Here is a 26,944-nt window from a genome sequence, read left to right as displayed (position 1 = left end):
TGCTCAGGAAACGAGAAGTGAGAAAACCGAGGGTCCACAGAAGGACCCGCAGGTGTTGGACAGTGGCCCGGGGCCAAGCCAGGCTATAGCTGCAGTCTGCGTGCTATCTGCTTAGGCTCTGAGCCCATCTTGGGCAGTGTGCGAGGCCAAGAAAGAACATCTTCAGTTCAGGGACTCGACTGTGCAGCCATGGCTGAAGGATCCCAGCTCAGAGTCGGGGCTCCAGTGAAGGCCAGAGCACAGTTAGGAGGAGCCAGTGACTATGACGCAGAGGTTCCTTATGGATAGAGGAATCTTGAGGGAGGCTAGGTGACCGCCGTGCGTGTGAAACCAGCTCGGACACACTCGGGGGAATGGGAGAGCCTGTTGACTCGTGCCTTTTCCTGGGGCTGAGTTGAACAGCAGACTGTCCGGTGGAAGGACAGAGACTGGTCAGCGGCATCACATAGTCCTTGTTGCTGATCCCAACAGCTTCACGTAGCATCAGTGACTGGCCAAATTCTCCTCATGCTGTCAGTCAAGTGGAGTGAGAATTCCCACCCCCACCCCCCGAACCTGTGTTGCTCAAAATAAGCTTGGTTCCCCATCTTGGCTACCAGCCCCCAGGCCCGGCATGAGGAAGCTTACTGCCTTCTCTTGGTTTGGTTGAGCAGGAGGCCCTGTGCCTGGGCTACAGGTCATGAGTCCTGTTGGGTGGCCAGTTTTTGTAGTACTTACCATTGACCCGTCTCACCCAGAAGCAGGAACCAAGGAACCTATTGGTTTGCAATGTCCACGTGTTGCGGGGGGTGGGGGTGTGCTCCTGGTGATGGCATTCGCCAGTTCCTGGAAAGGAGACCTGGCCAGCTCCATTTTGCACGAGTCAAACCAGGTAACAGGAAGAGGTCTCTATGGCAGCCTGTGGCATCGATCTTGGTCTTTGTTGTACTCAACTCTCTGTCCGGTGTAACCTAGCTGGCTGCCCGCTACGGTCCACTGACCCTGCCATCAGTTAGACCATGGGTTTGCAGGTCTCATAGCGAACATCTACCAGAGAACAGTGCACATAGGTGAGGCAGGAAGGCCAGGACTCTTGGTTCAATGAGGTTGGGGTGGCGTGGGGCGGGAGGGAAGGGGTGTCTATAAAGTTGTTTGCTAGGGCAGCCAGTTGGCTCTCCAGTCTGAGCAAGTGGAATTGAGGCCTGCCTATGAATTCCTTCTGTGGGCAAGTGTTTACCCCCTTGGGTAGACATTTTTCTTGTGTGGATTGACGTAGCCTTTTCTTGGCTTTGATTATTAAATTACAGTGTTTTCTATTAAATGCAGTATTTAAATGTTAAGTCATGTGATTCTTCGTCCAGCCGTACCCTCTACCAGACCTCATCACATACGAGCTTTTTCGCGTGCGGCCCAAATGCATGTCCCTCGCATGTGGTCTTCGTGAGTGACAGTCATGATGGAAGGAAGAGTTGCTAAATGGAACACACTGACACATTTTTTTTCCATAGATAGGCAACAAGAAACGTCACCTTGCTTTCCCGTAACCCCAGCAAAACATGGAACTTTCAGGACTTTGTCTGTTTGCCCTCTGGGTATTTAGTCAGGTCATAGAGACACAAGAACACCTGAAACTATTGCTTCATTGTCCGGACAAACACCGGCTGGGTTAATTATTTTTAGAGACCACGTTGGCCATACAACCCTGCATAAATAAACAATAGCCTTTGCTTTGCCCTTGGCGAAATTCTCTGGCTTGTCAAGATCTTTAACTATTGGCATAAAATGTTTTCCAATAGTAGTTTCTTTCTCTTTTTTTTTGTTTTTTGTTTTTTGTTTTTCAAGGTAGGGTTTCTCTATGTAGCCTTGGCTGTCCTGGACGCACTCTATGGACAGGCTGGCCTCAAACTCAAGAGACCCACCTGCCTCTGCCTCCCAAATGCTGGGTTAAAGATGTGGTCCCTCATGTCCAGCAACTATTATTTCCATTGAATTCAGTAGATATGATCCTTGTGACATATCAGAACATAATTCTGAGGTTTATGTTCATCTGTACTGGCACTTAGCTTGCTTGTTTATCAGTCAGTGCTTAATTTAATCAGTGCTGAAGCCGCCACTAACCCTGAGGAGGGTTGCCTGTGGATTGGGCTCGGTGCAGGGTGAGTTTCCATCGGTAGAGCTAAATCAGACCCTGTTGCGTTTCTTACCTCAGCCCACAGTTGTGGCCCATGCCTTCCAGCACAGGCGTGGCAGCAGCAGGGACCTTGCATCCTGCCACTTAAGGTCCTTTCCCTGAGACTCTGCAGGGCTGCGGCATGTATCCCCCTTTTCTTCTGTTTGCCACTGGCTTACATCAGGGCTATGAGGGGGCACATGGGGTCCAGAGGATTTGTGATGGTCTAGCATGAGGCCCCACCCCTTAAAACGTTATCACTTGTACTGCTGTGCAGTGTAGGATGTGACTGGGGGGGGGCAGTGAGTATGCCACAGCATGTATATATAGGGAGATCGGAGAACAACTTTGCGGCGTTAATTCTGTTCTTCCGCCTCTCCACTGGTTCTTGCGTCAGACGTATGCAGCAAGCATCTTTACCCGCTGAGCTATCTCACCAGGCCCAATTCCTACTGCTTCTGGGTACAACCACCTCTCACCACCACCACACTGAGGACTGAGTTATTCACCCCACCCCCCAGACACACAAACCCTGGGAGCGAATCATGTGAAAATGGTGAACGCCTTCCATTCCTCATAGTTGTCTGGGAGACTGTGATGGGATTAGAGTTGATTCTTCCATAAATGTTAGATGGAATGAGATGAACCTCTTAACCAGACATTTTAATTGTCATTTAATGAGGAGATGCTAAGCACACCCCTACCCCCAGTACGTTTTTAACCCCTCTCCCCTGGGAAATGCTTGATCTTAGCTTCCTTTATATCTTGGACTGGGTTACGATTGCTATGAGGAAACACCATGACCAAAACAAACTTGGGCAGGAAAGGGTTCTTTTGACTTCCACTTCCACATTATGGAGAAAGTCAAAGTAGGAACTCCAGCAAGGCTAGAAGCTGATGGCAGAAGCTGATGCAAAGGCCACGGTGTGTGTGTGTGTGTGTGTGTGTGTGTGTGTGTGTGTGTGTGTGTGTGTGTGTGTGTGTGTGTGTGCGCGCGTGTGCGCATGCTGCTTACTGGCTTATTCCCCATGACTTGCTCAGCCTGCTTTCTTATAGAAGCCAAGACCACCAGCCCAGGGATGGCCCCTCTCACAGTGGCTGGGCCCTCCCCACATCAATCCCTGGATCTTATGGAGGCAGTTTCGAATTGAGGTTCCCTCCTTTCGGATGACTCTAGCTTGTGTCAGGTTGACGTGAGGCTAGCCAGCACAGTGTACACAGATAGTTCATTTCCCTCTCTGGGTCCCCTTCAGAAGAGGTGGCCTCTAGAGCTAGGGGTGTCTCCAAAGAAACATACTCAGAGGAAGAGGACGTTAGAAAGTGTCTTTCTAGTGACTATATGAAAACCAAGTAATGCGCTGTCCTGCCATTGAACAGCGAGGTGGTGGCCAGACTCTCTGCAGGTGCCCTGTGGCCCTCAGAGGAATCACCTTGGAGAATGGGGCAAGTGTTGTAGACTGTTCCATTGTAAGAACACGGTGTTTATTTCAGGCACTGTTTTGGGGGTTCTGGTGTTCTCTAAGTGAGGATGTTTTGTCAGGGTGGGGGTGGTGAGCATTATCCCTCCACGCGTCAGCGTCCCAGCAAGGTGCCAGGTTAGAGTGTTAGTTGTTTTGTTTTGTTCTTTATCCAGAATTTCAAGCACAGCAGCTCTGACCTCCTTGGAAATGCTACAAGCACAGTTGATAGATGTGCCTGGTCAATAAATTCTAAAATGTAACACACGTGCGTAGGGAATGCCTTTTGAGTAAGTGCTGAGAGCACATTTTGGGAACACTTCAGTGTTCATCTCGTGTGACCTTGTTGACAAAAATAATATGTGTCACCCTGAAAAATCTGAGTTTTCTGACTGGAAAATCTCGGAGCATTTCAGTGGATTTTCGACTTGTTAAAAATAATATAAGCCAAATTCTGCTCACTGTATAAAAATAACTGCTACAAGTAGGACTGATGCTTGTCAGTCAAATGTCAACAACAAAAACCTTTCAACCCATGCGTGAAGTAAGACACGTGTTAATGTAGGAGGGACAAAGACCCTAGCAGTCTCTAAATCCACATGCTGGTATAAGCAGAACCCAGAATAAAACCATTCAACACAGCATGCTAAGCCAGGAGAAATTTCCATTTTAGCACTGATTTTTGTTTTTTGAAATCCTGTTTTTAGACTTTGGAAGTTTCATATACGTGCACAAAGTGTATTAATCATCAACCATAAAGGAAGTTTTGACTTCCCTTTGAAACATGTATTGTTAAACCTTTGTGCCAGGCTGGGGGTAGTGGCACACACTTTTAATCCCAGCACTTGAGAGGCAGGTGGATTTCTGTGAGTTCGAAGCCAGCCTGGTGTACATGGTGAGCTCCAGGACAGCCGGGGCTATAGAGAGAGACCCTGTCTCAAAAATAAAACAAAACAGCAAATCTCTCTCCTCTCTCCCATCTCCTGTCCACGCTTAAACCTTTAGCCCCGACTGTCTCCCCATCTCTTTTCCATTCTCCTGTCGCCTCTAATTGAGCCTTTCCCTTGGGTTGCAGCATCCTAGGTTTCTGGATAGCTCATTAACCCACCATTTGTTTTGGCTAAACCTTCTGCCAACCCTGCATCTCCCCATCGTCCACCTCCTCCCATGCTGGAGACCTTGCGACTCCACTATTACCCCTCTGTTTCATTTTACCTGTATTGTACTATTCCATCTCCCTAAAGGCATCCACTCGAGAAGTCATGCGTTGTTAAAGGATTTTATATTTAAACAAAAAAATCAATTGTGTTGTTTTTATTAAAGTATTATTGATAGCAACAATAATTATTTTAGAGAGGATAAATACTATTATGTCACTAATACAGCCAACCTATTATTGTAAATATATATGTCCCTTTTAATTCTACCCTTTAAAAGTTTTCCTTTTGGGTGTATTGGTACACAGCATGTTAATTATTTTTGGTTGTGAGCCTAGCCTTTAATGGCTGAGCCATCTCTCCAGCCCCAGCATGTTAAATATAATTAGTGATACATTTCTCACGGAGAGGAGGGTGTTTACAATGTTATATTGACAGGAATGGGGGATGAAAAGACCAAGGCCGGAAGTCAGGGGCCACTGACCTGTGACAGAGACCCAAAGCTAGTCACAGACTCACTCCATGGAAACTAGCTGCCAGAGAGCCACTCTGACAGTGGCTGAGGGCAGACGCATGCCCACTTCCCTTATGTTGTTTTTTTTCTTTCCAGCAGAGGTCATGGACCCCGAGCCCCCTTCAGAATTACCAGTAGCCATATCTCACTGTTTGCTGATCAGGCTCCAGCGTGGCTGGGTAGTGGTGGCCAGTGTCTCCTCTGGCTTGGCCTGGAGGCTGGGGCCCACGGGTGTCTTTCTGTGTTTGCATGCACTGCAGTCTGCCCACTTTCTAGTGCTGCATGCTAATTCGTTGGTCTTGGCTTTTTTTTTTTTTTTTTTTTAACGTCACTCTGGGCCCACTGCCCTCTCTGACACTCTTAGCTCTGTAGGGCCGTAGTTCATGGTAAGCAGGCTATGACTGGTTGCTCCTGCAATCCCCCTGCCTAGTCCTTAGACTTCTTTCCCTGCTCCTGGTTCAAAGAATATGTGCTCCCCAGGGTGAGCTCCTGTTCCTACAGCCCAGCCCAGTTCTTATAGGCGGTGGGTGGGAGGGAGTTCTTGGTAGAGGGAACAGAAGTGCCGGGGTGGTGGTGGTGTAATGTGGTGTCCTGAGGGGAAGGTATTTGCCCCCCCTAGGTGCTGTGCCTTCTGGGCAAGGCACACTAGAGGCCTGCCTGGGGCTGGCGCAGTATGGGATAGACATATAGGCTCCCAAGAACATATAGGTTCAAGGGATAGGAATTGTACCTGTGGATTAGACCCTGGAAATGGGGAGCCCTTGTCAAGCACCGAAAGTTTCAATAATGGGGGGTGGTGACTCCTTCAACCCTGCGTTAAGGCTCTTGTCCTTGTGTCCGGTGTCAAAGATGAAGAGGATTCGTGTGGACCATCCATGCACCTAGAGCCGTGCACGGATGGTCAGTGAGGTTGGAGCAGCAGGCTGCCCCCCCCTCCCCTCGCCACTGCCATGAGAATTTCCTTTAGCCACTCAGGGGATAAGAAACAAGCCCTTTAATAGCATCTCCTCTGTTCTGGCTAACGCCGAAAGAGAAACCAGTCATGAGCAGAAACCTTTAGCAGTTTATCTAGGTCATAGGATCCAACATTCCACATATTAAGTTACACTTGGAGCAACTAAACAGAGACAGAAAGCTTCTAGTCCAGTCGCCGTTACTTTTAATGTGGACCAATATTGTTCTTTCCCCAGTAGTTGTTACCCTGGGTCATCTTCCTGGCAGAATTATGCTCTTCTTGGTGAGAGGACGAAGATAGAGGCATGATCTTTGATATGGAAATAGGACCTAATTGGGCCAGTCTCACTGAGCTAAATCCTCACAGGAACATATCCGCAGCAAGCCTGAAGTTCCATTCTGTTGGAAGTGCCACACTCCATCCTATAGTCCCTAACAAGCCTGGCTAGGGCGCTGCTTATCTTCCAGCTAAAGTAGAGGCAGAGCGCCTTCAGCAGAAGTCCGCTTTGTGCCACTTAATGTCGCCTAAGCAGGCTTACTTGTAAATCCTTTATCACATCAACTGATTACTCCCAATCTTTCCTATATCAAGGTGTCATGGTAGGAGGGTGAGGGCAGCACATGTGGCTGGGATTCATGACCTATGACCTATGACCTATGACCCACCCCACCCCAGGCAGAAGAGGAGCGGGATGACATGGAGAGGGTAAAACTGGACAACAAGAGGATCCTCTTCAACCTCTTGCCAGCCCACGTCGCACAGCACTTCCTCATGTCCAATCCTCGGAACATGGTGAGTGTGAAAGGCTTCCCTGGGGCCTGGCAGGTGGCAGGGCTTCCTGGTCCGCATCTGGAGTGCCAGCTCAGCGTGCCCCCACGCTGTGCCCCGCTGCTTCTCCTGCAACTCGGGGGCCTCTTGGACCTCCAGAAAATCCCTGGTTTAGTTGTTCAGATCCATACCTAGCCTCCCTACCAGTGCCCAGTGCACTCAGCTGAGCTTTTAGAGCCACGAAATGTGTGGCTTTCCTATGATCTCCCTTCCCTGCTATTCCCTCACCTTGGAGACTCAAGGACAAAGTTGACCACTCAGGATTTGCCCATGCAGTGACCCCCCACACACACACACACATGACCTGGCGCCTACAGTGTGTTCGCCTTACCTGTAGAACCAACTGGGTCCCTAGGGCCTGGCTCATTCCCCCTTCCAAAAGCTGCTCCTCTTGGTTGGCCCCGCCTGGCATGGCGTGGTGGGGCTGACCCCTTCTGCCTTTGCAGGACCTCTACTACCAGTCCTACTCCCAGGTGGGCGTGATGTTCGCTTCCATCCCCAACTTCAATGACTTCTACATCGAGCTGGACGGCAACAACATGGGGGTTGAGTGTCTGCGGCTTCTCAACGAGATTATTGCTGACTTTGATGAGGTGAGGCCTCATCTGCGTACAGCATCTACTCAACGGGGTAGCAAGGATGACCCTTCCGAGGTGATAGTTAAGGCAGAGTATCTTGACTGAGATGGGGACCAGAGCTGGGCACCTTCTACTCCAGGTGGCCAGGGGGACCCGCTAGGCCCTTCCCCAACCAGTGCCCCTGCACTGGAGAGCCTCTTCTCTCCAGGGACTAGCTTCAGAGACAGGGACATGTCCTATGCTGTACTTCCTGGATGCTTCCTTCTTTCATACGTAGTGCCACGCCCAACACACCAGAGGAGCTGATGTGCACAATTTGATGGCCACCTCCTCTCTTGCCCCCTAGTGGATGGTGGCTGTATGACAGCTCTGCAGTGCGTTGTGGTATTTTACAGTGTTGTTGTTGTTGTTGTTGTTGTTGTTGTTGTTGTTGTTTTAACAAAGCTCATGGACAAGGACTTTTACAAGGACCTGGAGAAGATCAAGACCATTGGGAGTACCTATATGGCCGCAGTGGGGCTGGCGCCCACAGCAGGAACCAGGGTAAGTCGGTCCCAGGTCACGTGGCTCAGGCCTGGGTCTAGCTCTGTTGCAGATGGATCCGGGACCCTTGGGCAGGTGTCCCCATACTGCGTTTGGTTTCTCCGTGTTGGGCCAGGGAAGAAGATGATAGGCTATCTTGCCATTGATTGGTTCCATCCAGATACCCAGGCTTGGAAAAGCCCTCAGCCTCAAGTTTCCACCCCCCCCACCCCCACCCCCCGCCCTCCCTTTGCTCTCAGCCTTGGAAGGCTGAACACTTTCCCCTCATAGTGGACCTGTGAAAATGGAGTGGGTTTGCAGCTATGAGAGGGATTGATTCAATAAGCCTCCTAGAGCAGGAGTCAGCAGGCCCATTTTGCCAAGTATTTTAAGGACTGAACGATGCCCGTCACCTCCATCCTCTGCCGGAAGACAGAGGCAGAGGGAAAGCTTCCCGGCTCATCTTAGGTCACACCCTCGTACCAAAGCTAGACAAAGACGTCAGAGAAAGGAAAACCACCAAACGTGAGCAGCTAGAACCAAATAGTAAGTAAAATGAATTCTAACAAGGGCCACGCAAGATTTATTCCCGGTGTACAAGACTGGTTTAACATTCCAAAATGAATTTGTGAAGTCCACCCTATCAACATATGATCCTAAAAATCGATGCAAAAATCCATTTGATTCAACGCCCGATTTTGAATAAAAATTATTAACCTCTGAATAAAAGAAACTTCTAATTCAACAAAGAGCACATATAAGCCCTACCTATAGCTTAACATTTTAGACATTTTAGCCAATGGAGAAAAACTCCCCACCTTAAGATAAGGAATACTACAAGAACACCCCTTCTCACCAGCACTGACACTGGTGTGATCACTAATTATTTTTTAATTTTTTATTTAATTAATTTATTCAGATTACAACTCAGTTGTTATCCCATCACTTGTATCCTCCCATTCCTTCCTCCCTCCCATTTTCACCCTGTTCCCCTCCCCCTAGATCACTAATTATTTTTTAAATTTTATTAATTTATTCATATTACATCTCAATGGTTATCCCATCCCTTGTATCCTCCCATTCCTCCCTCCCTCCCCTTTTCCCCTTACTCCCCTCCCCTGACTGTGACTGAGGGGTAATTCCTCCCCCTTTATATGCTCATAGGGTATCAAGTGTCTTCTTGGTAGCCTGCTATCCTTCCTCTGAGTGCCACCAGGTCTCCCCATCCAAGGGACGTGGTCAAATATGAGGCACCAGAGTATGTGTGAAAGTCATACCCCACTCTCCACTCAACTGTGGAGAATGTCCTGTCCATTGGCTAGATCTGGGTAGGGGTTTGAAGTTACGGCCTGTATTGTCCTTGGCTGGTGCCATAGTTTGAGCGGGACCCCTGGGCCCAAATCTGCCTATCATAATGCTCTTCTTGTAGGGGAGGACATCCTATTGGGACTCTAGATGAGAGAAGCATGGGAGAATGGCAAAGTAGAAGGATCCAGAGGGTCCTAGATCACTAATTATTAAAGTCAGGATTTTGCTAAGTAGTCTAGTCATGACTTGAACAACCGTGTAGCCCTACTTGGAAGAGCCCCATTCCTTCTTCCATTTCCTGACTTCCGGGATTGTCGGCGTGGACTACCATACCCACTCTCTCACCACTAAGATTTAACAGTGTTCTAGAAGGCCTAGCTGACAACAAAAGGAGATAGGACAGATACGGATTTTGGATGAAGAAAGAAAACTGTCTTTGTCTGCAGATGGCATGATAACCAGTGATGGGCGTGGCATGGGCGAGTGCCACTCTTGTGACCAGTGAACTCATAGATGAGTACAGGAAGACTGCAGTATACAGGGTTCATGTGTAAGAAGCAGCCCTTCCCTGTGTGGTAGCAATGGGCACTGGGTGTTTGAAATTACAAACATAATACCATTTACCTTAGCACCAAAATATAACACTTGGTATAAATATAGCACGGTATAGACAAGGTCTATAAAAGGAAAAGCGTTCCATGTCATTGCATGGGAAGGGTGGCGGCTGTCACGATGTCAGTGATTATAAATCCAATGTGTGAAGTTAATCCGGTCTTCGTCAAAATAGTATCAGGATATTGTGTGACCTTGACAAACCCAACCTAAATTTACACTGTAAAACAAAGAGCCCAGAAGAGTCCAGAAAATAATGGAGAGCTACACCAGTCACCATGGCAGTGTTGTGTGCTAGGGGACATGTCAAACTGACCAACGGGACAGGACAGAGCGCCCAGACTGTGACCCCATAACCACGTCCAGCTGATCTCTATTTCTTTCTTTTCTTCCTTCCTTTCTTTCTTTCTTTTTTTCTTTTTCTTTTTCTTTTTTTTTTTTTTTTTTTTTTTTGAGACAGGGTCTCTCTGTGTAGCCTTTGGCTGTCCTGGACTTGCTTTGTAGACCAAGCTGGTCTTGAACTCACAGTGATCCACCTGCCTCTGCCTCCCTGAGTGCTGGGATTAAAGGTGTGCGCCACCACGCCCAGCTGATCTCTATTTTTCAATATAATAATTGCATATCCACATGCAAAACCAAAGCCAAGATAAAGATATTCTAATTTGCGTGAGACTAATTCGAGTCAAGTGAGTAACCTACATGTAAAATAAAACTCTTAAGCACTTCTGGGCAGTAGCGTGGGAGAAAAATCAGATGGTCTTGAGTCTGGGATGGCTCTTTTTAGATATAACACCAAAAGCATGGTCCCTGAAGGAGAAGATTCATTAAATAAAAGCCCTACTATGTAAGCAGCATTGCTGAGAGTGAACAGTCAGTCCGTAGGCTGGGACAGTATCTATATGATAAAGGACTTAAAATTAAAAATAGACCAAAAAAAAAAAAACAAAAACAAAAACAAAAAAACCCTGTATAAGATTAAAACAATCAGAAAAATGCCAACCTAGTTAAGAGGTGGGCAATCTGGACAGCTGCCTCACCAGGGATGATCCACAGAGGAAGGAAACACATGGAAAGACACCCCTCCCCCAGGTTTTAGTTTATTAGGGAGGAGGCTGAAGCATTGGCATAGAACTACACTGACGTATTTGAATGAAATCCAGAACCCTGCTACCACCGAGTACTGGGAAGTCTGTGGGACAGCAGGAACTCTTGTTCTTTGCTGGTGGGAATGCATAATGCTCTAGTCGCTGTGGAGACAGTTTGGCAGCTTCTCACAAAGCCGCTCAGACCATTTCCATTGCCCACGCACCCCAACAATTAAAGCCCTGGGTCCTTACCAAAGTGAGGTGCAAACTCGTATCCACACAGACACCTGTACATAAATAGTCACAGCAGCGTCACCCATAGTCAGTCAAAACCTGGAAGCAAACAAAAGCCCCTTTACTAGGCTAACGGATAAAGACGTTCTGAGATGTCCATAAAGTTAAATACTACTGTCCTAAAATAGAAGTGGACAGGCAACAAAGAGACACAGCATGACCTTAAAAATGGTACTGTGTGGTGCTGTCTGAAAAGACAAAACTACAGAGACAGAATTAGTGGCTTCTGGATATGGGGTAGATGGGGCACTGGCTTGGCAGGGCAAGGAGGACTTTTAGGGCAGGGAAACTGTTGTGTGACACGCACCCAGTGGATGCGTGATGTTGTTCATTCATCAAACCTAGAGAATATGCAATGCCGAGAGTGAGCTCTAATGTTAACTCTAGCTGTGGGCTGGTAACTATATGCCACTCTTGGCTCGCCGACTGTAACAGACGTGCCACTGGGATGCAAGAATTTAGGAGTAGCCAGTTGTATGCGGAGGAGGTCACTGTCACTACATAGAGACCCCGTATCATCTGTGCAGTTGCCTATAAATTAAAGTTCTTCACAAAAAAATAAAATAAAGCCTGTCCAATATTGTTTCTGGCCATCACTGTTCTACAAATGAAAGGACTTCATCCTCTGGTCACTTCCACACAGACGCACTGTTAGTCTCCAGGAAGGGAGCTAGTAACCTTCCCTGACATGTGCCCCTAGAGCTTGTTTGGCTTATTCGCCACATGTATTGGCAGTGTTGTCCAAGTAGGTGTTGGGGCACCCGATGCCCTAGGTCCATCACCGACACCTGTTCCCCGACACCTCTGGTTTCTACCTGTAGAATAAGAGTGTGCTGTCCCCCCCCCCGAGTGTGTCCCCAGTCAGAAACCAAGAGCACCTGCTATTTCTGGGGCCGCTGTGTTGTGTAGCAATTAAATCCCAGTCCTAGGACCTGCCCAGGTGGTCCCTCCCTCACATCCTTCCTGGTCCTCGTGCTCTGTCACTCCAGACCCTCACCGCTCCCTCTCTCCTCACCCCCAGGCTAAGAAGTCCATTTCCTCTCACCTGAGCACACTGGCCGACTTCGCCATCGATATGTTTGACGTCCTGGATGAAATCAACTACCAGTCCTACAACGACTTTGTTCTCCGAGTCGGTGAGTGACTCTTGAAGCCATCCCTGTCACTCACAGGAGCATGGTCAGTGCAGGCCCGTGGTGGGTCACGCTAGTCAGGAGTGCGTGGTGACAGCGTTGTCTCTAAGGGTGCCTTGCTGCGGAAAGGGACTTAGGAGTAAGGATTCCTTATGGTGTTCAGGAGACACTGTAGACCTCTTTACTCACTGCTGTGGTCATTCAGAGGCATGTCTGCATCCTTGGTCACCTGGGCACAGGCTCCTCCATCCTGTCCCTCCCCACCCCCAGGCATGCAGGTCCCTTTGGAAATCGGTTCCTTCCTCGCCTGTGACTTGAGAAGGGAAGCGGTTTGATACCAGGTCTCTTTCTTGTGTTTGCAAAAACTCTTATTAGAAATTCAGCTTTCATGCCTTTAATCCCATTACTCGGGTAGGCAGAGGCAGATGGATCGCTGTGAGTTCGAGGCCAACCTACAAAGTGAGTCCAGGCTAGACAGGGCTACACGGAGAAACCCTGTCTTGAAAAAGCAGTAAAAGAAAAAAGAAGAGAAAAGAATTCAGCTTTCACCTGAGATGTAGACTGCCAGAAAAACACACACTCCTCTAGAATCCGGCTAGATAATTGCCGAGTTTCCCTCCCTGTCTCTTTGTATCCCTCAAAGAACTATCTTTGCCTATCTTTCTGTCTTGTTCAGGAAACAGCTGACAGGAGGCTTATGACCACTCTACAATGCGCATGTCCAAAAGCCTCAAAATGGCCCTTGATTGTGCTCGGGGTGCAAGGATGATGGGAGGTGAATGGCTTCACAGCAGGTGGTGTGTCAGTGTCCTTAGAAGCAAGCTGTTTCCACATGGTGTCCCCTGAGAGCAGGGCAGAGCAGCCCTGGCTTCTTTTCCTAGTAGCCAGTCTCCTCCTGTGTCTCTAGCTCTCATCTATACTCGTGCTAACATGACCAGGCAGGATATCTCGGCGATTCCACTCCCCTGGCCCCTGGTCGCTGTGCTGGTCCCAAAGTGAGACTGGAGGAGGTTTCCCTTGTGGCTGCTCTTCCCGGCAGGCCAGCCCCTGCTCAGGTTCCCCCACCTGCATACAGGTGGCCAGGATCCTATCAGCCATTTGATAAGTGGCCCTCAAGCATTCTCCCTGACTCACCCATGAGCCTCCAGGCTTGTGTCTAATGCCAGTGACTTCAAAGGAGGTTTAGAAACATTGCTTTACATGTCCAGATAGACAGGCAGAAAGTAGCATCTACACAGAGCAAGCAGCCCCATTTGCAGGGGCTAGCTACCTGGAGGCTGTGCGGAGAAGGCACCAGATGTCCCACTAAGGCTGCTGGGTCAGGCCAGGGTGGCACATAGTATTTTCAGGGAAAGAAGGTGAGCATTTTGCCAAAGTTCTCACAAACAGCGCCTCAGACGTGAGTGTACCTGCAGCATATTGGGATGCTGTGGAGCTGTGCAGGTCCTTGAGGCTAACTGCACCCTGACCTGTGGAAGGAGGGGACCTGCGTGTCCTCCCCTCTGGGCATCTGAATTTGTTCTTGGTGCCAGAACCCACACCCCAAGCAATGTAGCTGATTCTGTGCTATATGAAAAAGCTAAGAAGCTACTACTGCTTCAGGGGGTCAGAGAAGTGAGGTGCACTGCGGACGTAAAAGGCTAAAGAGCAAGACGTCTGGTAGCCCCAGAGTAGGACCCTGCACAAGGGACAGCGTGACAGTGATGCAGAAATATGTTCCCCAGTGAGAATGCACTCCAGACACTCAGGGAAAATAAGGGGAGGAATTGCTTTAACGGTAACATGTGTCCAGCCATTGGCTAATGGCCAAAGAGGAGCCACCGAGGAATAGATTTTTCCGAGCTAACATAGACCTGAGGCTTATGTATTCCTTCTATGCTGTCATCCTTAAATCTCTTCCAGAGCCCTGCCCCAGGTTATACTTTGAACAGTTTAAATAGAGGGAGACAGGAGATAGCAAGTCCCACGTGGGCAAATGGGAGATTTATAGAGCAAAGCTATTGCCGGAAGAATTTCCTGAGTACAGCAGCGTCCTTTTCACTGCCCACTTGGCAGAATTCTGCTTTTTTCTGACAAGAGCGCAGGGGGAATATTATGGCAGACCAGGGCTTTGTGGTGATTGTGATCTGCGCCTTTGGGCTGCTCTGAGGGGCAAGTTCTTTGATGTGAGGATGAGCCGGATGGCTGGTTTGAAGCCTGGCTTGTCTGCTTTTGTTATGGGACCCTAATTAGAGGTCAATCTTGGTTAACCAACCTCAGAGACTTTCTCAGTAACCCTAAACTCCAATTATGGCACAAAAATGACCTTCCTGCAGTTTCTAAGAAGCCTGGTTAGTACGATGCTTACCTTCTAAGCAAGTTTATTAATAACAGTCACCTGAGTATGAGTTTCTCCTGCATTCACAGGACCTGGGGCTTTTGCTTGGGATAAGTAATTGCTGTGGTGCCCAGAGCTGCTGCAGGTATAGTGGGCAAAGCTGAGAGGGCTGCCCACCGCCTACCTGGGGACCCTGTACTGGCTTGGACTGCCACCACCTGTTTTAGGCTTAGGGGTTCCTTTAGAATGGAGCCTGGCTCTATGTGGCCCTCAAACCAAGAGTCTGAAGTGCATTCCTTTTCACCAGAAACAACTGGTTGCCCAGTCACACTTTTCCAGCTGCCTACAGGCCTTGCTGTGGTTGTTTTTCAGGCATCAACGTTGGCCCCGTGGTGGCTGGAGTGATCGGTGCTCGCAGGCCCCAGTACGACATCTGGGGAAACACAGTCAATGTGGCCAGTCGGATGGACAGCACTGGGGTCCAGGGAAGAATCCAGGTAAATCACCTAGAAAATCCCAAAGACACAGGTCCCCATTCACCAGGTGAGGAAACTGAGGCATCAGGTGGGCTTTGGGTCTGTGGCCAATAAGTGGTAGGACAGAGTAAGCTGAGTATATTAGTGTCTTCTGGGAACCTGGTTAACACTGCTAAGTCTGGCAGATTGCTTTGGTATTTGACTTTTTCATGCATCACTGGGGCCACTCTTGACTGAGCAGATATAATCTTGAGGACCACAGTGAGTCAGGGGTCACTAAGTGGCGTGACAACCTTGCTTCTCAGTGTTTGCCCTTGTTTCAAAACCCAGGTCGCATCTGGGCTTGGTGGCTCATGCCTTTAATCCCAGGTCTGTGAGCTACTCGGGAGGCAGAGGCAGGTGGATTGCTGTGAGTTTGAGACCAGCCTGGTCTACAAGAGTGATTTCCAGGACAGCCAGGGCTAGAAATAGTGAGAGCCTGTCTCAGAAGTGACAAACAGACATCAACAAGAAGCCGTGGTCACCACTGAGCTGCCCTAGGATCCTAGGAAGGAAGTGATGCTTTTCTTTGAAGAGCAGGATGATAGATACGCCCATTCCTTCTGAGGAGCTTCCCATAGGACAAGACTTGGTACCTATGATACCTTTTGGGGGCCACTGGAAGATGGCTTCTGGGCTTCATCAGCATGAGGGGGGGATCATCCAATTTTATGAGACTTGCCATTTGGATGTAGCTCTGTGGGTCCAATGGAGCTTGTCAAGGGTGCCCTGGCCTCCTGTCGCCCCCCAGAGAACTGCACTGTCCAGGGTTTTGGAGGGTTATTATTCTGGTGTGTTGTCCCCGGTTTCAGGACCTGTAGGAACAGAGCAGTGAACGCAGGACACTTGAGATGTCCCCTATGTGGCTCGGCCACTGCCACAGAGAGTGCTTTCTGACGTCATAGTTAGTATAGAGTCGTGTCTCGCTGGACATTGATCCTTCAGCTCACCATGAGGGCTCCACATTCCGCTGTGAGGTACTAGTGTGTGTCGAGCACCGAGTTCTAGTCCCTCACCAGCTCTGCAGTTTTGCATTGACGACATTTCTTTAATGTTTTTTTCTTTCCAGATTTTTTTTTTTGTGTGTGTGTGTGTGTGGTGGACTATACACAAAATGCACCCGTCTTCACCAGTGCATGCAACTCCATGCACTGAGCATAGCCCCATCGTGGTGGAGCCACCACTGCTCTCCTGTCTAGCACATGTAGTATGTTGTCACCCTGGAGAACATGCTTAGACTCCCCTACAGCCTTCCCCAGACTGGTCACGCCCAAGGGAGGCCCGTCCCCCTCCACCCGAGTTTCATTGCTATAGTAAAATGTCCCGCAAAGGCACCTCGGTGGACAAAGGGTTTATTTAGCCCACAGACCTAGGCTGTGAGCATTAAAACATTTGCACAGAGGTCTGGCCAGGTGGACGAGACAAGAAGCTCTGAATTCTTTGTCCTAAACACATATTTTTCTAGGATTTGATAGAGCAGCCCGATCTCTGAGACCACTTGCGTGAGTGCTCAATTCCATGTGGAGGACTACCCGCCTCAGCTCTGCCAGAGCGTGAGAAGGCAGCTGGAGACAACTTCATTGTTTGAACCTAAAATGAGGGGAGAGGTGAAGCCAGGAGACCAGGACATACAGAGCCCTTCCGTGATGGCTCAGAACTATACCAGGGATCAGGATAGTTCGCACTTTATTTTTTCTCTGGTTTAGGCAGGCAGAGAAGACTGAGACAAAGGAGCTAAGAAGTGGCATTTTCTCCTAGCTTTCTTTGTCTTCTATGTGCTTATGAACCCTACCAACGGCCCACATCTGGTAGCTGCACCCCGACCCCAGTAACTAAGGGTGCCAATCCCAGTGGTGGGGTACAAGCACCAGACTCTACCTTTGCTGAGGTATCTGGAGCCCGGAGGCAGAAAGCCTTCCTCTCTATCTTTAACATTGGAGCTATTCCCACCCCACCCCCACCCCCACCCCGCACTAGTGCACAAGGCAGCCACAGTGGCTTACTCAAGCCCTGCTGGGTCCCTAGCTCCAGTTGACCTCTCTTGCCCAGATATGGAGTACTGCCAGGGTTGGGCAGCCAGGAAGGGAAGCGAGGTACAGGGTAGAAGGTACATTAGGGAGCTCCCTCACCCCAAGAAAACCCCCTCATTGTCCATGACCAAGAGTCACTCACGCTGGCTCCTTTTCACTGGCAGGTGACTGAGGAAGTCCACCGGTTGCTGAAGACATGCTCATACCAGTTTGTGTGCCGAGGCAAAGTCAGCGTCAAGGGCAAGGGAGAGATGCTAACGTACTTTCTAGAAGGCAGGACTGACGGAAACAGTTCCCACAGCAGGTCCCTCCGCTTGGAGCGAAGGATGTGTCCTTACGGGAGAGGTGGAGGCCAGGCCAGACGGCCCCCACTGTGTCCTGCAGCTGGACCCCCGGTCAGACCAGGGCTTCCCCCAGCCCCCACTAGCCAGTACCTGCCACCCACAGCTGCGGGGAAGGAAGCCTAGTGGAAGCCATGGGACCACTGAAGATGCATGCAAGGCAAGGATGCTCCAGGGTGACACATGCCACCATGGCTCTAGCCAGGACCAGCCGGAAGAGCAAGCAGTGTCTAGACGTGGCCTGAGGCTGATGGGAGATGTGCCCAAGCCACCCCTTGGGGGCATACAGAGCTATGTGTCTTCCTAGTGATCTGGTCATACATGGCTAGTGTTGGCATTGGTGGCGGGACCTTGGGAATATCATCCATGGTCGTAGCGAAAGCTATGAGGGTCCAGCTGGTGGGAGAAGTCCAGCATGACTGAGCCTCGAGTCAACCTGGCTTGTGAGTGGCTCTAGCCCTGGTAGGCCCTGGCTTATGGGTGGCTCCAACCCTGGGAAGCAGCTTCAAGTATGAGTGCCAGACTGGGAGATTGGCCCCGCTGGGCAGGGCCACGACAGTTGAGCCGTTCATACCATGGACACAGCAAAGAGCTGGTCAGAGGCTTGGTCAGGCCAGTAGAGGAAGAACTGAAAAGCCACGTCCTACTGCATGAAGAGTGAGGTTGCTGGCTTTCCTCAAGAGCAGGCTTTTTGGTAACAAGCCGGAGAGAGGCAGGTCTTCTGAGAGCCTCAGGAGATCCCATAGCCCCTGCTTCTGTGCTCTTGGCCTGTGCATTCTCTTCCAACCCTGCCTGCCTGCTGGTTCCTGACCGCTGGGACAGTGGGCCCTCCTCTTCCTGTGCCGTCACGTTACTGCACGTTTAGAGAAGAGGGCTGTGTGCTGCCTTGCCTTCTCTGTGGTGTCTTGGACACTGTAAGTTTAACAAGAATCAAGCCTTCACGTATGCTGAGTGATTGAGCCACTACGCCCACAAGCACTTTTCTTGCTGGAAGATGTCATTTTTGGGGGAATAACCAGACCTCCCCCTCTTGGGGGGGTTTCAGAGTTGGTGGAGTGTGCGTTCCTGAGTCTGGGTGCGGAGTCCCTGCTCCAACGTGAAAGGAAAGAGTGATCCTGCTGACAGACACCTAGGCCTCCCACTTGTGTGCTCCCCCCACCCCCGTGACTGCAGCTGAGATGAAAACTGTGCATGTGGGGGATGGGATTCTGGAAGCGCTGGTAGGAAGCAACTGGCCAGAAATAGCTAGATGAAACCGGGCTGCTTCAGATACCCAGTCTCACTCACAAGAAGGGGCGCAGCTTGACACAGGGCAGCTGAGTATACGCTCTGCCTGCTCCTGGCTGTGGAGGCCTATCTTCTCATGGCTCGCTAAGGGCTTTCTCCCTTCCTAGGGTCCAGTCTTCTTAGCATAGGGCGAAGCAAGGCCTGGCCTCTCCCAGCAGGGTGCATGTGTGGTGTTCCTGGTTCCCCGACTCAGCTTTGTTTCAAGTGTGTGGCCATGTTGGGACCTGGGTATTTTTTTTATAGGTCAGCCAGCGCCTCTCCTTGGGAGACTCAGCTGAGTCACGTGTGGGTAGGAAGAAAGTTTCGAGCAAGGGAGAGCTGGAGGCTGGATGCGAAGTCTCCAGAGGACCTGAGACTGTAGACTGCACTGTAGGTGCCCTAGGGTTGGGGCAGGGCAGCTGTGAAGAGATCGCACACTCTCCTGGGCTGGGCTGGTTCGTGGTAGCGGTACCCGCTGGCACCTTGTAGAGACGAACTCTGACCTATGCCCATCCTGCTTTGTTGCCTTCCTGATGATATCAGGCAGGGTGGCATGGCCATCATTTGCTGCCTTTCTGTTACCCTACTCTGGCTAGAACCCAAAGCCAGGGCCAGAGTGACCTCAGCTCTCCACTGCAGCCTTCAGGATTGGAGAACAGGTAGCTTCTTCCTCCTCGGGTGGTCATGTCTGGTTCCTGTGGCTTGGTATTTAGGGTAACGGTGTTGGGGAGAACACTGCCCCCAGTAGAGCTGAGGGCAGGGGAAGAGTACCGGAGACCATCAGAGATTGCATTTACAGCAAAGCTTCGGTGTTGGGGGTAGGGGCGGGGTGGGCGGGCTTTGAGAAGGGGGTGCAGTCATCTGAGCCAGTACCTGGCTAGGGCACACAAGTACTTGCTCTTTGTAGTTCCTGCCTCCTGCTGGCTCCCATGTTTTTCTATTCTTGGGACAAGTGGCTTTTCCTCATGGGTCTCTTTTTCACTAGGACTTTTTCACCTGTCTGTGTGTCTTAACCAGATTTGAAGCAGTCAGTTCAGGCAGGAGCACCCAGCAAGTGAATGCATGGTGGCCCCGGCTTTTTGGGCTGTGGTGTTGTTCCTAGTCTTCCAGGCCATTGCAGCGGGGTTGCGGGGGGACCTCTCTCATAGTCTGGGGTTCCTCCGAGTGGCTTCTGGGCTCTCAGAGCTACTGCCTCCCTGAGCTGTCCAGGTTTCAGACAGAGGAGTGAGTGGTTCTCAAAGATGCTCACATGATAGCCCCAGGCCCCGTGTGCATGCCCTTTGCCATACACACACAAAGGAGCTTCACAAGGGGACTTAGAGCAGGTAGGCACTGAAGGATGAGAAAGGATGCTAGACAGCACCAATGGGGTTAGTGCAGACGCGTGGCCTCCCAGAAGTGGAAAGGAGGATGGACAGGATGGGAAAGGTATATAGTTTGCCCAGGACCGAGTCCTCCTTGCTGACTTGAAGATGAGGACATGAAGATACCCTTAGGAGGACAACACAGGTCCAGGCAGCAAAGAAGCCAGGATGTCACTCCCACAACCACAAGGAGCTGAAATTGGCCACAGCCTGAGTAAACAGCAGGCAGACCACCAGAGCCATCAGGGAGGAGCCTGGCCCCATGACACCTGGATCTGACTGTAGCGCTGCCATCACATGTGAGTGTGCAAACTGGAGATCGCATGGGCGCATGGGCAGAGCCACCTAAGGTGTGTTCCGAGCAAGAGAAAAGCAACCTTATGGGATGACTTTGCCTTCTCTGGTCACAGAGCCGCTCTGAAGCAGACCGCATAGGAGTCTGGGCTGGGTCTCTTCTTCAGGGGCTACATCTCCATCATCAGCAATTCCAAACCCGCCTACTTCCTGTGAGGTCAGGAAGCACACGTGCAGCCATAATGTTCCTTGGGGGTTTGGTGATAAACAACTTCCTTTTTATTTGTGATAAAATATGTATTATATTGCCTTATTTATTTTTAATCTTGTACAGTACCTATGTACAAATGTTAGAGCCATTTGGGTAGGATTCTCTCCAAATTATTTATTTTAAGATGCTCTGTAAATAATGCACCAGTTACAGGTGCTTCCTGTTCACTTGTACCAAAAAAAAAAAAAAAAAAAAGAGGAAAAGCCTGGCACCCACTTCAGCCCCTGCCTGTGATGCTGTGGCCCTTGGGAAATGACCCTTCTGTGTTCCCTCCCCAACCCTAGCATGCCTCCCGTGCCTAACACTGTAGAATAGAACACAGCTCCAGAATGCTTCCAAATGCTTTCAGAGGCTGTGCCAACCCGGGATGGTCCACTCCTGGAGTGTCTATACTTGCGGGTGTATGTGTCCCTCTGCCCCCCGCCACACACACACACACCCAGCAACCCAGTTGTTTCTTAGACTCCAAAGCCACCAGGGCTTCCGGACCCCTTCTCCTGTCACAGAAGCAATAACCACAACTCAATACTGTAGAGACAAGTCTGGCCCAAGCGGATGGACGCTTCAGAAGAGATCCATGCATAGGAGTTTGCTGGGGAGGACTGACATTCCAGGCTCCCACCCTTCCCAGAAGGCCCAGCTCTAACGTCTTGGTTCCTGGAGACAGGAGATTGGTACACCTTGCCCACCCCCCCTCCGTCCCTGCCAGAGAGCTGAGCAGACTCAGCCAGCCACCAGTCCTGGGCACTATTGCTCACTAACGAATAAAGGTGAGGGCAGCCATCTGACGCTGTATCTGTTCTCTCCTTGAATAGCGCTGTTTCATATGACTGAGGATAGTTAGCGATGGCTTGCCTAAGTGCTGTGAGCGTTCAGAGGTACCATTTCAAGGCACTGGTGGAAAGCTGTCTAAGGAAAATGAAATATTCAAGGTTGGTCATCTCACCTTCCTCAGTGCAGTCCTGGTGGGAGGACAGCCCTGTAATAATAGACAGGGGGACTCTTGAGGGCCCATGGGGAAAAGGCTAGGGAGGGAGCCCTGACTAGCATAGAGGATTCAGCCTGTGGGCTTGGCTGGCAGGTGTGGGTAGCCTCCAGACTTCACGTGTTGTTTGTGTGTGATCCCAAGGATTCCTGCCATAGTCCTAACAGCAACCTGCAGAGACTGTAAATGACTTGCTTTAATGGGCTGGGTAAGGGGGCAGGCAGTTTGGATTGGGGAATCAGGGAAGGTTTTCACTCATTTCTTGCAGCCATCACTACCCTCAGCAAGGTAAGTTCTAGAATGCTGGAACAAGTCCCAGGGATCTTGTTCGGTCAATAAGCATGGTGTGTGTGTGTGTGTGTGTGTGTGTGTGTGTGTGTGTGTGTGTGTGTATACCCTTCCTTCACAGTGAGTGTGATAGCGGCAGGGCACACTGCGCATGCGTCGGCCCCATGCTGCAGAAGGGCTGCTGCCATTTTACACCCTTAAGAGACTGTATATTCATAACCACCAGAGACTGACTCGCTCATAGTTTTTAAAGCCCTCAGCTTTTGAAGAGTGCGTTTGGCTTGGAAAAATTAATAAAGAGCAAGTCTGGCAGCTTGCATGTTATGTGGGGCCTGAAGCATCTTGCTTCTCTGGCTGCACTTGGCTTTGAATGTTTTCCGTAGCGGGATTGAACCAATAGCTCATTTCCATTACAACTTCAGGCGTGGCAGCAGGTTGATGGTTAAAAATGAGTGTGTGTGTGTGTGTGTGTGTGTGTGTGTGTGTGTGTGTGTGTGTTTGTGTTTTGGAATGCTGGAGTTAACTTTGTATTCCTGGCTCCTTAGGCTGGGGGTTAGAGAAGCTGCTTGGGGTGGACTTAGATTCAGAGATGTGTTTGGAGAGTGACATGGGACCCAGAGTTCAGAAGGCAAAATGGGAGCTGCCCTAGGCTGCCCTAGGCTGGCCTGGCTCCTTGTCTCGGGCGGAAAGAGGTCTCAAACCAGGAGCTGAGACTCCTAGACATTTTGCTTGTGAATCATTCTGAGCTCTTTGGCACCAGACAGGAAAAGTGTTGAGATGATCTCAGTGGATCAATATGGTAGAAATGGTGACTCTGGTGCCTATATGCTCAATTGGTGCCACATGGACTGAGACCAGTGTGGATCCAGAGGTACAGGCCTAGAGCCCAGGAGCCTTCCTAGGGGAAGACAGAAGGTGTGTGGCCTGGCCAAAGAATCCCCTCCCGGAGGGTGGAGTGGGGACAGCTGAGGGACATATTCAGGGAGGCTCCTGCTCCTCATCAGAAGGAGAATTCTTCAGAGTGTGATTTCATATATAGTCAGGTGATCTGGGGTGGCCTGGCCCTGCTGCTGGCTGATGACAGCTGCACGAGGTATTCTGGCCTGGAGGCCATCTGTGATGCTCCATGGACTAGACAAGGGGCAAGGGGGATGGGTTAGTGGCTGTTTCAGGGGGTCCGGTACACAGTGAGTCAGGTAAAGCAGATGTCAGCATGCTTCAGGGTCTGCCTCACCCCCAAGAACGATTGTCTAATTGGCAGGTTATCATGCAATGACTAAGACATTTGGATTTTTAAGTTTTCTTACCATCTTAATTCATTATGTTCTGCACATACCAGATCTGTTCAGTAGCTTGGAAAAACCACCACCGCCACCACCGCCACCACCGCTACCACCGCCATCACAAACTATCCCACTAGAGGCCACATTTAATTCAAATCAATGTGTGTTCCCGTGCATGTATGTAGACATGTGTTATGCATGTCTTATACAACATAAAAGTATTCTTCCTGAGATTAAGATGACTCACTGAAGGCACAAAATTAAGGATACTAAATATCCCATAAACCAAGGCAGCACCCGCCAGCACACATGCCCCCCCCCACTGCCCCGGGGTAGGGGTAGGGTGGGGGTTGTGGGGAGGATGGGCACAAAGTCCCTGAGCTGTCTCTAAGGACTGCTACGTCTCACTTGCAGAAGGACCTATAATAGCATCATTCTGGGCCAGGCACATCGAGAAACCGTTGCTCCTGTTTCTCTTGTCTTGTTGGTTTGGGAGTCTGGGTGCATGTGGAGTACTGTGCGGAGACGGCAGGTGAGTGTCCCTCAGAACTCTGAGGGAGGAGCAAAGTGGCATCAACCTCAGGTACATGAGCCATTCCCTGCCCCCCCCCCCCATGTTACAGCAGCTGCCGCGGAGGCCGCGTCTCCCACCCACTGCCTGCCAGCCTCTGCCTGTCTAGGTTGCATAGTGGGAAGAGCAAGATTCAGGAGGCTATCTGGGTGGTTCATAAGTGGCTGGGGGGGGGGGGGGAATGTCTTAAAATTCAGAAAATTGGCCAGAGTCGTGCCACATTCTCTGTCCTGACAAGTATTAGTCATTTAAAATCTAATGGACGTACTGAGGTTTCTTCAGCACGTTACTAGACCGGTCCAGTTCCACACTCAACCACTGGGGAGTTATTCATTATTGTCCCATTAATGAACGTCTTTGGTGGCCTTTGATAAATGAGGGTAAATTGATCAAACATTCATCACTAGAACTCCCATCTAGCTTTGCCATTCCTGGACACCGTCTGTGGCTTCCACCTCCATGGACTTCCCTGTTGAGCAAATGGCTTGGTAATACTCAATACAGGTTGTCGGGAGACTGCAACCCAGAGAGGGAAGGGCCAAGGCCTCAACTCCTCATCTGTCCCGGCCAGGCTGTGTGTTCTCTGTTACAGTCAGGGTCTCTGCGAGGCAAAAATGAAATCTGTAAGAGCTGCGTTGTCTACACAACTGCTTACTGTGGTGCAAGGCACCGCAGGGAAGCTGGCCCCTTGTGGGCGAGGCTTACTGGCACCCTGGATTTGGAATATGTCGCAAGCACTGTTTGGTTCTGTAGTTCTTGGCTTCTTGATGCAAAATTAGAGCCATTTGGTTCCTTTCCGATCAGCTGCGTTCTTCCAAGATTACAGATATCCAGCAAGAAATTAGAGCACCTGGCTTCAGCTTTATAGCATCTTTGCTAGTTTGAAACTTGTTTGAAACACGAAATGTCATTGTGTCTAGTGGAATCTCCTTAAAAATCTCCTTCGAAAGGCCTGATATCAAACAGGGACAGAGCTGTGCCACCGCTGTAGAGCCCAAGCCATAGACTGTCTCTCCCCTTCACCCAACCGACCTGGCTACAGTTACAGCTCTTACCTTCAGTGCTCTACAACCACTTCTACTATCTGCTCCGGCAGGCACAGCGGTGAGGGTGCCCTTCCCGGGGATTAAAGGGAAGTTTTGAGAGAGGTCACCAGGAGTGCACAGAAAGCAAGGCAGGGACCAGGATAGGTGGTAAGAAATATGGCGGCCCTCCAAGCATTGGTCCCTGCTGACACCAGGCAACATCCACTTCTGATTGATACATTGCTTTCCAAACATTTCTAGCCACTTGCTGAGAATTGGCCTTTCAATAGAGATGCTATCTGAGACCGACTTAAGAAATCTCTTAGACTTAAAAAATAAACATGTAGAACTGCCTGCAAGGACAGTTGCAGGCCATGGATCTTCCTGGGGGTGGAGACCCCCACTCTATGGCATTGCAATGGGAAGTGAGCCTGACAGCAGCCAGAACTTGTTTCTCATCTCCTACCAGCAACCTCCACTCAAGCCCCAGACCCCAGGCACATGAAGCACAAGTCTCAGGGGACCGTCCCCATGCTGTGGGGGAGCCCAAGGAAGCCCCCCCTCCTTCCCCCCCCTGGCGGCGGCGGCATCTCTTGCATACACCACTGGCAGTGTGGGCACAAATGGCCACCAGGAGCACACATGCCTGGGGAGGAGGGGCCTGCCCTCTGTTGCCTTCATCCCTTTTTAAAAATGAGTATATGCAAGCCATTTGCACTATGGAATTGCATGCCGTGAAATTCCTGATTGTGTGCACCTTAGTTTGAATTTGGCATTAGGCAGCATGCACAAAAGAATGGACGGGCTTCGGCTTGTCCTCAAGTCACCCCTCTTGCTTGTTGGGAGCACAGCGCTCCTCTCAGCCAATCCCCAGTTTTTGTGGATCCCCAGATGGCTCCGGCACTTACTATCCAGCGTCTCCCTTCAGCCCGTGCTTCCTTCCCCACCATCCTCTCACTTAAGCTGATTGCTCACCAATTTGCACAAATGGGAATGTCATTATGATCACGTCTTAGCAGTAATTCCATCTTGATTTAAAGTAAGCCCAAAACCCACATCTGGATTTCCTTATTTTAAAAAAAGAAAAAAGAAAAAAAAAAGGCATGTATGCACATGTGTCCTGTGTTTATCAAGAAAGCTTTGAGTCCCTTAGTGGGATGGACGGTGCATGGACTAAGGGGGGCATTTTCTCCCACACGATAAAACCCACCAGAGGCGTCCATAGCTATGAGAACGCGATGGTTATATTCACAATAACAATAGCACTGGTAACCTCTCACAATAGATTTGTATAATCAATACGGGTCTATTTTTATGTCAACTCTGTAGAGCACCTTCCAGTCTTTTTCAAGATTGTTAAATTGAGACAAGTAATTGAATAATTTGTCTTATTTTTATTTAAAAAGTGAATGGACTGAAATGTTAATGTGAATGTACATTTCTTAACTGCAACTTTTCTACTGAGTGTTTGCACTATACTCTCTGGAGTCTTATCTAACAAAAATAATAATAATAATAAATAAAGGAGAAAAACTGCTTGACTAAACTCTGGCCATTTTCATTGAAAGACACACAATTGTCATTGAAGTCATTCCTGACTCTCTTCATTGGATTGGGAGGTTATTATTCAAAACGTCTCATACCACATGACCCCTGAGTGTGACAAGCCGTGATCAGTTTTACACTGCTGCTCCTTCACTCCTTTACCTTTCTTGCCTGGATTTTAGTTCTGGACTTGAGTCAGTCTCCCAGTTCAGATATTTCTTTTATTCAAAAAACATCTACATATTAATATGGACTCT

At 49.7% G+C, this 26,944-nt stretch overlaps 1 protein-coding gene across 1 annotated transcript in view; it reads left to right on the top strand.

Moving 5' to 3' along the window:
- ADCY1 (adenylate cyclase 1) overlaps nucleotides 1–26,688 on the top strand; it is a 119,826-nt gene extending 93,138 nt beyond the window's left edge. Inside the window, exons 15-20 of the mRNA XM_084799737.1 lie at nucleotides 6,908–7,024; nucleotides 7,507–7,653; nucleotides 8,083–8,181; nucleotides 12,481–12,595; nucleotides 15,282–15,406; nucleotides 17,619–26,688. Coding sequence (XP_084655863.1) covers nucleotides 6,908–7,024; nucleotides 7,507–7,653; nucleotides 8,083–8,181; nucleotides 12,481–12,595; nucleotides 15,282–15,406; nucleotides 17,619–17,921 — 906 coding nt within the window. The 3' untranslated portion in view covers nucleotides 17,922–26,688. The remainder of the gene's footprint in view (nucleotides 1–6,907; nucleotides 7,025–7,506; nucleotides 7,654–8,082; nucleotides 8,182–12,480; nucleotides 12,596–15,281; nucleotides 15,407–17,618) is intronic.
- The last annotated feature ends 256 nt before the right edge of the window (nucleotides 26,689–26,944 follow it).

Source organism: Acomys minous (assembly GCF_964271855.1).
Source record: "Acomys minous genome assembly, chromosome: 10".
Lineage (NCBI taxonomy): Eukaryota > Metazoa > Chordata > Mammalia > Rodentia > Muridae > Acomys > Acomys minous.
Note: the sequence above shows the minus strand (reverse complement) of the source record. Positions and strands in the feature narration are given on the sequence as shown.